Below are 10,000 nucleotides of genomic sequence, written 5' to 3' on the forward strand. Positions count from 1 at the left end.
TTGGCGGATGTGTGTGTTTGTCTGTTCCATTCCAGTTGTATTTCGCTCTGTTCCGCACTGTTCAATCTGTTGTCCATTCTCCATACCTCATTCTCTTCCCCATCCTTCCCTCCTATTCCCCGTTGTTTTTGCTTCCCCCCTCCTCTACGATTTCGGGTCAGTGGTGGGTCGACAACATGACGGTATTCAGTCTATTCCATCCCAATTATGCTCCACTCTGTTCATGTCTATTCTACTCCACTCTGTTCTCTTATCTTCTAATCTCCATTATTTTTGTCTTCCCCCCCCCCTCCCCCTTCCGGGGTACAGGTCGGTGGTGGTTTGACAACATGACGGTGGTCAGTCTATTCCATTCCAATTCTGTTCCAGTCTGTTCAATTCTATTCTTCTTCGGTCTATTCTCTTATCTTCTGTTCTACTTCCCATTGGTTTTTCGTTGAGGTTAGTGGTGTTTCGACTATTGTGTGTTCAGTCTGTTCCATTCCAGTTATATTCCACTCTGTTCCATTCTGTTCTGCTCCATTCTGTTCTATTATCTTCTTTTCTGCTCCACATTGTTTTGTTGTTGTGTTTCTTTGTTGTGGTTTTTTTTTGTTTGTTTGTTTTTTGCTTTGTTTGTGTGTGTGTTTTGTTGTTTTTTGCTGTTGATTTTCTTTTTCCTCCCTACCGGTTTCAGGTTAGTGGTGGTTCAATAACAGGACGATGTTCGTTCAGTCTAATCCCAGTTCTGTTCCACTCTGTTCTATCATGTTCTCTTGTCCCCTGTTCCTCATTATTTTGTAGTTTTGTTGTATTTTTCCCCTCTCCACGATTCAGGTCAGTGGTGGTTCGACAACAGAACAGTGGCCAGTCTATTCTATTCTAATTCTATTGCACTCTGTTCCATTCAGTTCTTCTCCACTCTCTTCTCCTCTCTCATATTCCCCATTGTTTTTTGTATCCCCACCCCCCACCCCCCGCCCACCCCCATGCCCCTCCATGTTTCAGGTCAGTGGTGGTTCGACAACATTACTCTCTTCTCTTCTCTCCTATCCCCATTGTTGTTTTGGGGTTTTTCCGATTCAGGCCAGTGGTGGTTCGACAACATGACTCTCTTCTCTTCTCTCCAATCCCCCATTGTTGTTTTGGGGTTTTTCCGATTCAGGCCAGTGGTGGTTCGACAACATGACTCTCTTCTCTTCTCTCTAATCCCCCATTGTTGTTTTCGGGTTTTTCCGATTCAGGCCAGTGGTGGTTCGACAACATGACGGTGTACCTGGACCGCCTGTTGGTGATCCAGCAGCAGCTGGCCACCTTCATCACAGGGGAGCTGCAGAACATCATCGACGAGAAGGAGAAGAACCTGACCATCAGCGCCTGCTTCCTGGCGCTGGTCATTCTCATGTGCCCTGTGCTCATCTACTCACTGGAGGCACTCACCTCCGACGTCCAGACCTACGCCATCGCCGTGGGCACCAAAACTCAGGAGCTCAGCAGGGTGAGGAGGGGAGTTTTGAGGCTGTGTTGTATGTTCCGTTCTGTTCTGTTCTGTTGAGTTCCGGTCAGTTCGGTTGCTCTAGGAGGTACTTGGTGTGTGTCACTGCAATTCAGACAAAAACCAAAACTCTAATCCTTGTACACTGCACCACATCTGCTAAGCAAATGCCTGACCAGCAGCGTAACCCAACGTGCTTAATCGAATCAGGCTTTGCGCTAAGTGCATGCTGCACACGGGACCTCGGTTTATCGTCTCCTTCGAATGACTAGCGTCCAGAACATCACTCAAGGGATAGTCCGATGGGGATGGGGGGGATTCTGACAACAGTGGGATTCAACCCCACACCCTCAGATGTTCAGATTCTCTCACTCCCTAGGCAGACGCGTCACCACTAGGCCACTACTCCACCGAGGATCCACCTGATAGTGCGGTGTTAGCTGCACGTGCCTCTACCCCACCCCAACCCTACCCCTATCACCACCACCATCACCACAAACGATCTTCACAGTGCTTAGCATTCATCATTTAAAAGTGCCCAGAGCGATGTTGTGAAGGACACTTCACGTGGACTACTCACTCCTATTTTATCTCTAATGCGAATGTTCTGATATATCAGGTTGGTTGTGTTTTTGGCTAGCTGTTTTCTAAGATCCTTCTATGCCCCAGAAGAGGGATCATCAATGAATTAAAATCTTGGAAATATTGTGCGTAGGGGGCATCCACTCGCGTGCTTACGTATGCACATATTCACTGAAGTTTTTACTCCACAACCCCAACCCCCTTGTGAACTGAATCAACGAACGCTATAGAGCCGTCCCTTTCCTAGGACTCCTTTCCTCTCCTACATCGAAAACCTTCACAACAGCAAACACCCAGCAACTGAAAAATAAAACAACAACAACAACAACAACAAAACACAACCCTACTAGACCTTGATTAAGGGCGCAAAAGTCAAGTCGTTAGCTCCCCATGGAAGGCCAGTTTTCTCCCTTCCTTCCCCTGCAAAAACTGCGGGGGTCTGATGACGAGTTGGTGTCTGACTGACCCAGCCTTTGTCATCAGAAATACGATATTCTTTGTGTCCATCCACCTCTTCAATAGACGTGAATGGGTATGGATGGTAACAAGTGTGGGAGGAGAGGATTGGGCCCTGCCTACCTATGCTCAGCCTTAGACACAGTCAGCATGAATTCACTGCCCCAGTGGCTGTGAAACGCTTTGGTGCCTTTAGCCTTTAACCTTGACCTCTTCAATCTCATAACTTTATGTTTTAATGACGGCAGCAGCAGCGGCAAAACGCTTCCAGCGTCTGCTCTCTCTCTCTCTCTCTCTCTCTCTGTGTGTGTGTGTGTGTGTGTGTGTGTGTGTGTACAGAGACAGTTCATCTCAACTCTTCACCATTCCCATTCCCTCCCTTCCCACCAGGCCCGGGAGAAACTTGGCATACTGCAGTTCCTTCCCTTCCTTTTTCCAAAGGCTGTTTTGTTGTTGTTGTTGTTGTTTTATGTTTTGGTTCCTCAAGGAGGCATCACTGCATTTGGACAAATCCATATATGCTACACATCTTCTGGGTAGATTCCTGACTGCAGCATAGCCCAAAGTGCTAGTCAGGCCTTAAGTTCATATATATGTATTTGTGCACCTATCAGAATGGATTCCTTCTACAGAATGTTGCCAGATGTGTGCTGTACACAAGACCTCAGTGGGCGTTCTGCACAAATGCCTCTCTGACAGAAATGATTCATCATACACATCCATCCCTTTGCCTCTTCCTTTTACTGAGATCCAGCTAAGTGTGTAAATGAGGAGTAATAACAATGCCACATCATGCCCATAGTAGGCACACATGGTAACAACCATTATGGTCGTCCCGTCGTGTCAGAAGTAGCATGCAGATAAAAACGCTTTTTTTTTCCAAACTGGTTTTCAGTTAGTTTTCCCCCATGATATTTCGATAGCCTTTACAGATAACTTTATACACATGCAACCACATGCATACAAAAAAAAAAAAAAAAGAAATATCATGAAAGAAAAGAAATCGAAAAGGAAATAGTTTACACCAATTTTTTCTTCTGCCGGGACAAAAAAAACACCAAACAAACAAACAAACAAAAAATACTGTTTGCCTTTCATTCTTTTTAAACTGGGGTCAAAAGTCAAGGTGGTCCAGAACCCCCAGTCCTTACACTACTAAACTCAACTCTTTACCTTTCATTCCTTTCCCCTTTCTTCCCTCTCCTCCCAAACCAGGCCCGAGAGAATCTGGACAGCCTGCAGTACCATAAAGTGCCCAGCACAGTGGCTAACCGCCTGCGCCACGGGATCGGCTACAGCGCCGAGTACTTCAAGTCGGTGACGGTGCTCTTCGTCGACGTGCACGACTTCGCGGGCGTCATGAAGGAGCACGTGCCCGGAGAGGTGGTGCAGCTGCTGGACACGGTCACCCGCGAGATGGAGCTCATCATGGACCGCTACGAAGTCTACAAGGCCAGCATCATGCAGGACTCTTACATGGTGGCTTCAGGTTGGTGGTGTGGTTGATGGGTGGGGTTAGTGGAGTGATGGCCTAGAGGTAACACGTCCGCCTTGGAAGCGAGAGAATCTGAGCGCGCTGGTTCGAATCACGGCTCAGCCGCCGATATTTTCTCTCCCTCCACTAGACCTTGAGTGGTGGTCTGGACGCTAGTCATTCGGATGAGACAATAAACCGAGGCCCCGTGTGCAAGCATGCACTTAGCGCACGTAAAAGATTCCACGGCAACAAAACGGTTGTTCCTGGCAAAATTCTGTAGAAAAATCCACTTCGATAGGAAAAATAAATAAAACTGCACGCAGGAAAAAATACAAAAGAATGGGTGGCGCTGTAGTGTAGCGACGCGCCCTCCCTGGGGAGAGCAACCCGAATTTCACACAGAGAAATCTGTTGTGATGAAAAGAAATACAAATACAAATGAATTAAGGGTGGGTGGTGCTGTGAGAATGAGAGGTTTGGAAGTGGTGGTGGTTTGAGTATTAGTGTAGGAATGAATGTGTACAGGTGGTGGTGGTGGTGGTGGTATATGTGTGAGTATGTCTGTCTAACAACAAGGCCAACATCATACAGGACTCCTATATCGTGGCTTCAGGTTGGGGCTGTGGGTGTGGGGGGGTGGGTGTGTGTAGCAATAGATGAATGAATGAATGAATGAATGAATGGATGGATGGATGGATGAATGGATGAATGAATGAATGAATGGATGGATGGATGGATGGAGGGAGGAAAGAATTAATAATGCTGGTGTCCGTTATGGCGTGAAAAAGTATGGACTTCAGTGACTGCGATAGAACAATGAATGAATGAATGAATGGAAGAATGAAGAAAGGAAGGAAGGAAGGGAGGGAGGGAGGAAGAAAGGAAGGTACGAATGAATATTTCTAGTGCCTGTGATGACGTGAAAAAGAATGGATTTCGGTGAATGCGATAGAACAATGAATGAATGAATGAATGTTTCTGTTATTGCTGAAAATGTTGTTACCTAGTTCGAACCAGTGACTCACAGTGGTAGTGGTAGTGGTGTGGGTATGTGTCTGTCTACAAGGCCAATATCTTGCAGGACTCCTATATCGTGGCTTCAGACGGGTGGTGGGGTGTGGATGGATGGGTGGTATGGGGATGGTGGTGTGGGTGGTGTGGAGGTGGTGATGGTGTGGGTGGATGTGTTAGGGTGGTATGTAGAAGTGGTGGTGGTGTGGGTGGTTGCGTTAGGGTGGTGTGGTGGTGGTGATGGTGTGGGCGGTTGTGTTAGGGTGGTGTGGAGGTGGTGATGGTGTGGGTAGTTGTGTTAGGGTGGTGTGGAGGTGGTGATGGTGTGGGTAGTTTTGTTAGGGTGGTGTGGGTGGTTGTGTTAGGGTGGTGTGGAGGTGGTGATGGTGTGGGTATTTGTGTTAGGGTGGTGTGGAGGTGGTGATGGTGTGGGTGGTTGTGTTAGGGCGGTGTGGAGGTGGTGATGGTGTGAGTGGTTTTAGGGTGGTGGTGATGTGGGTGGTTGTTTTAGGGTGGTGTGGTGGTGGTGAAGGTGGGGGTAGTTTTGTTAGGGTGGTGTGGAAGTGGTTGTGGTGTGGGTGGTTGTGTTAGGGTGGTGTGGAGGTGGTGATGGTGTGGGTAGTTGTGTTAGGGTGGTGTGGAGGTGGTGATGGTGTGGGTGGTTGTGTTAGGGCGGTGTGGAGGTGGTGGTGATGTGGGTGGTTGTGTTAGGGTGGTGTTGAGGTGGTGATGGTGTGGATGGTTTTAGGGTGGTGGTGATGTGGGTGGTTGTTTTAGGGTGGTGTGGTGGTGGTGAAGGTGTGGGTAGTTTTGTTAGGGTGGTGTGGAAGTGGTTGTGGTGTGGGTGGTTGTGTTAGGGTGGTGTGGAGGTGGTGATGGTGTGGGTGGTTGTGTAGGTGGTCATGGTGTGGGTGGTTGCGTTAGGGTGGTGTGTAGGTGCTGATGGAGTGGTCGGTTATGTTAGGGTGGCGCGTGAGGGTGGTAGAGGTGGCATGTGTATATATCCGTCTGTCTACAAGGCCAGCATCCTGAAGGACTCCTAAATGGTGGCTTCAGGTGGGTGGTGTGGGTGGTAGTATTAGGGCGGTTGGAGGTGTGAGGATGGGGCTGTGGAGGTGGTGGTGGTGGTGTGTGGTGGTGGTGGTGGTGGTGTGTGTGTGTTGGGTACCGGTTGATTGTGTGGGTGTGTGGGTGTGGGTAGTGGTTTGGTAGGGTGGGGTGGCCCCGTGGGGATGGCGGGGGTCTTTCAGTGTAAATAGCATCCCCGCTTTCTGGAAAAATCTGTGCTGGAAATTTCCTCTTTTCTGTCACTCTCTTTGTTTCTGCCTTTTTTGCTTTCTTCACTGTTGTCTCCTTTTTTTTTTTCTACCTTCCCAGTCCATTTCCCTTTCTTTTTTCAAGCAACCTTGACACTTTTTTTTTTCTTCTCTGCAATCTATGATGTACTACCTGTGCTGTTTTGCTCTGGCGATTAGGTAGTGAGATGTACACACTGGGATGGGCACTAGCTGCCCATTCTGCAGAGTTATTTGCCTATATGGTCTTTTTATGTTTGTTTGGTTTTGGTTTTGTTTTTTTGTTTGTTTTTTTTGTTTGGATTTGAAATATTGTTGTTGTTGTTTTTTCCTTTTTTTACGATTTTTTTTTTAATCTGGGGATTACGAAATAATCGGATGGGCTGGTGTCCTCAGCGTGACCACGTCTTCTTTGCCATGAGGAGCTAAAATGGTTGGAATACTGTGTCATGAACCGTGTTTCGGGGGTTTGTCTCAGTGTTGTTTTGTAAATGTGACAGTTTTGTGGTGACGCGGTAAGAATAAAACAAAGAGTAAAGGGTAGGGTTATGTGTGGGTAATGGTGGTGGTATGTGTGTGTATCTGTCTGTCTATCTGTCTGTCTGTCTGTCTACAAGCCCAACTTCCTGCAGGACTCGGGTTGGTAGTTTGGGTGGGTGGTGGTGTGGGTGGTGGTTTGGAGGTGGTGATAGTGTGGGAGTGAAGGTGCGTGTGTGCGTGTGTGTGTGTGTGTGTGTGTGTGTGTGTGTGTGTGTGTGTGTGTGTGTGTACAAGGCCAACATTCCGCAGATTTCTTACAAAGTGGTTTCAGGTCTGGCTGGTATTTGTGTAGTGTGGTGTGGTGTGGTGTGGTATGTGTGTTTGTGTGTGTTGTGGGAGGGTGGGAGTGGGGTGGATGGGCTGTATGGGTGGAGTATTTCATCTACAAAGCTAACATTCTACAGAAATCGTACTTGGTGGTTTAGTATTTGGGTGTAAAACTAAAAGAGGTTGGGGGAATACGTGTATGTATAATAATGTGGGAGGTGGTGTGCAGACACGATACGGCGGTGGTGGTGCTGTGTGTTACGTGAAGGTATGTGTAGACCCCTATAGTGTCTACAGGCGGGTGCCAATATGTTGGCTTTATGTAATTATGTGTTTATATATGCACGTGTGTGTGTGTGTGTGTGTGCGTACATGCGTGCACGAGCACGGTCATTCGATTTCGAATTCCACTTCCCATCACAGAGAGAGTGATATTTGACGGTGTGTGTGTGTGTGTGTGTGTGTGTGTGTGTGTGTGTGTGTGTGCGCGTGATCTGTATGTGCCTGTTACTCTATGTTGTTGTTTTTTTTGGGGGGGGTTGTTGTTGTGTTTTGGTTTTTTTTTGTTTTTTTTTTTGTTTTTTTGTTTGTTTTTTTTTGTGTGTGCGTGCGTGCGTGTGTGTGTGTGTGTGTGTGTGTGTGTTTCTGTGCGTATGCGCGTGCGTGTGTGAAAATGTATGTGTGTGTATGTGTGTACGTGTGTGTGTGTGTGTGTGTGTGTGTGTGTGTGTGTGTGTGTTCGCGCGCATGCAGGACTCCCTTTGCGGAACGGAGGGCGACACAGTGCGGTAGTTGGCAGTCTGGGTCTGGCCCTGGTGGACATGGTGAAGGGGAGGGCCATCAGCGTGGGGCAGCACCGGGTGTGTCTCAGGGTCGGCATCGACACGGGTCAGTTTTTTTGTGTATGTGGTTTTGGGTTTTCTGGTGTGTGTGTGTGTGTGTGTGTGCAGTGCGTGCATGTGTGAGTATGCACAAGTTTGTTTTTTTTTATAATGATATGCACTTATATGTATCATAATTTCTACTGTATCTGTGTCTGTGTGTGATTTTCGATTTATGTTCGTACCTTGTTATGTTCTACCCCCCCCCCCCCCACCCCCACCCCCGACTCCCACCCCCGATATTCCTTGTGACCCCGGTACACTTGGTCATAAAGACATATTCTATTCTTTTTTTCTTTTCTTTTTTTTCAATTGTATTTCATATCGTTTTATTTTATTTTATTTTATTTTTCATTCTGTTTTATTTTCATTTATATTTTTGATTATGTTTCATATCATGCTATCTTATTTTATTTTTATTCTGTTGTTTTTTTTTGGTTGTTTTTTTTAATTTTTTTATTTTTGTTTTATTTCTGCTTTTTAAGTTGTATCATTTTGCTTTCATCTTGTTTCGTTTCGTTTCATGTTCATTTTGTTTTATTGTGTCTGGTGGAGTGATGGCCTAGATGTAACGCGTCCGCATAGAAAGCGAGAGACTCTGAGCGCACTGGTTCGAATCCCAGTATTTTCTCCCCCTCCACTAGACATTAAGTGGTGGTCTGGACGCTAGTCATTCGGATGAGCCGATAAACCGAGGACCCGTGTGTACCATGCACTTAGCGCACGTAAAAGAACCCAAGGCAATGAAAGGGTTGTCCCCGTGGCAAAATTCTCGGTGTAGCGACGTATGTATACGTGCGTGTGTGTACGTGTGTATGAGTTCGGGTGTGTGTGTGTGTGTGTGTGTGTGTGTGTGTGTGTGTGGACAGGTCCCTGTCTGGCTGGGGTTGTGGGGAAGACGTTACCCCGGTACTGTCTGTTTGGTGACGTCATCCGCGTGGCCTCCAAAATGATGCACTTCAGCCTACGTGAGTTCGTCTTGTTGTTGTCGATGGTGGTGGCGGTGTTGTTGTTGTTGGTGGTGGTGGCGGTGTTGTTGTTGTTGGTGGTGGTGGCGGTGTTGTTGTTGTTGATGGTGGTGGTGGTGGCGGTGTTGTTGTTGATGGTGGTGGTGGTGGCGGTGTTGTTGTTGTTGTTGTTGGTGGTGGTGGTGGCGGTGTTGTTGTTGTTGTTGTTGATGGCGGTGGTGGTGGCGGTGTTGTTGTTGTTCTTGTTGGGGGTGTTGGTGTTGGTGGTGGCGGTGGTGTTGTTGTTGGTGGAGGTGGTGGTGGTGGTAGTGGCGGTGTTGTTGTTGTTGTTGTTGGTGGTGGTGGTGGTAGAGGTGTTGGTGGTGGTGGTGGTGGTGGCGGTGTTGTTGGTGGTGGTGGTGGTGGCGGTGTTGTTGTTGTTGTTGTTGGTGGTGGTGGTGGAGGTGTTGTTGTTGTTGGTGGTGGTGGAGGTGTTGTTGTTGGTGGTGGTGGTGGCGGTGTTGTTGTTGTTGTTGGTGGTGGTGGTGGCGGTGTTGTTGGTGGTGGTGGCGGTGTTGTTGTTGTTGATGGTGGTGGTGGTGGAGGTGTTGTTGGTGTTGTTGGTGTTGTTATTGGCGGTGGTGGTGGAGGTGTTGTTGTTGGTGGTGGTGGTGGAGGTGTTGTTGGTGTTGTTATTGGCGGTGGTGGTGGAGGTGTTGTTGTTGGTGGTGGTGGCGGTGTTGTTGTTGTTGGTGGTGGTGTTCTTGTTGGGGGTGTTGGTGGTGGTGGTGGCGGTGTTGTTGTTGTTGGTGGAGGTGTTGGTGATAGAGGTGTTGTTGTTGTTGTTGGTCGTGGTGGTGGTGGTGGTAGAGGTGTTGTTGTTGTTATTGTTGTTGGTGGTGGTGGTGGTAGAGGTGGTGGTGGCGGTGTTGGTGGTGGTGGTGGCGGTGTTGGTGGTGGTGGTGGCGGTGTTGCTGTTGTTGTTGGTGGTGGTGGTGGTGGTGGCGGTGTTGTTGTTAATGGTGGTGGTGGCGGTGTTGTTGTTGGTCGTGGTGGTGTGGTGGTGGTGT

General features: G+C 47.9%; 1 protein-coding gene across 1 annotated transcript in view; it reads left to right on the plus strand.

The window, feature by feature from the left end:
• Positions 1–10,000, plus strand: part of LOC143287233 (uncharacterized) — a 30,488-nt gene that overhangs the window by 14,947 nt on the left and 5,541 nt on the right. The window contains exons 7-10 of the mRNA XM_076595178.1: positions 1,224–1,477; positions 3,728–4,001; positions 7,856–7,990; positions 8,853–8,951. Of these exons, the coding sequence (XP_076451293.1) occupies positions 1,224–1,477; positions 3,728–4,001; positions 7,856–7,990; positions 8,853–8,951 (762 nt within the window). The remainder of the gene's footprint in view (positions 1–1,223; positions 1,478–3,727; positions 4,002–7,855; positions 7,991–8,852; positions 8,952–10,000) is intronic.

The sequence above is a fragment of the Babylonia areolata genome, chromosome 11 (genome assembly GCF_041734735.1).
Source record: "Babylonia areolata isolate BAREFJ2019XMU chromosome 11, ASM4173473v1, whole genome shotgun sequence".
In the NCBI taxonomy this organism is placed as follows: Eukaryota; Metazoa; Mollusca; class Gastropoda; order Neogastropoda; family Buccinidae; genus Babylonia; species Babylonia areolata.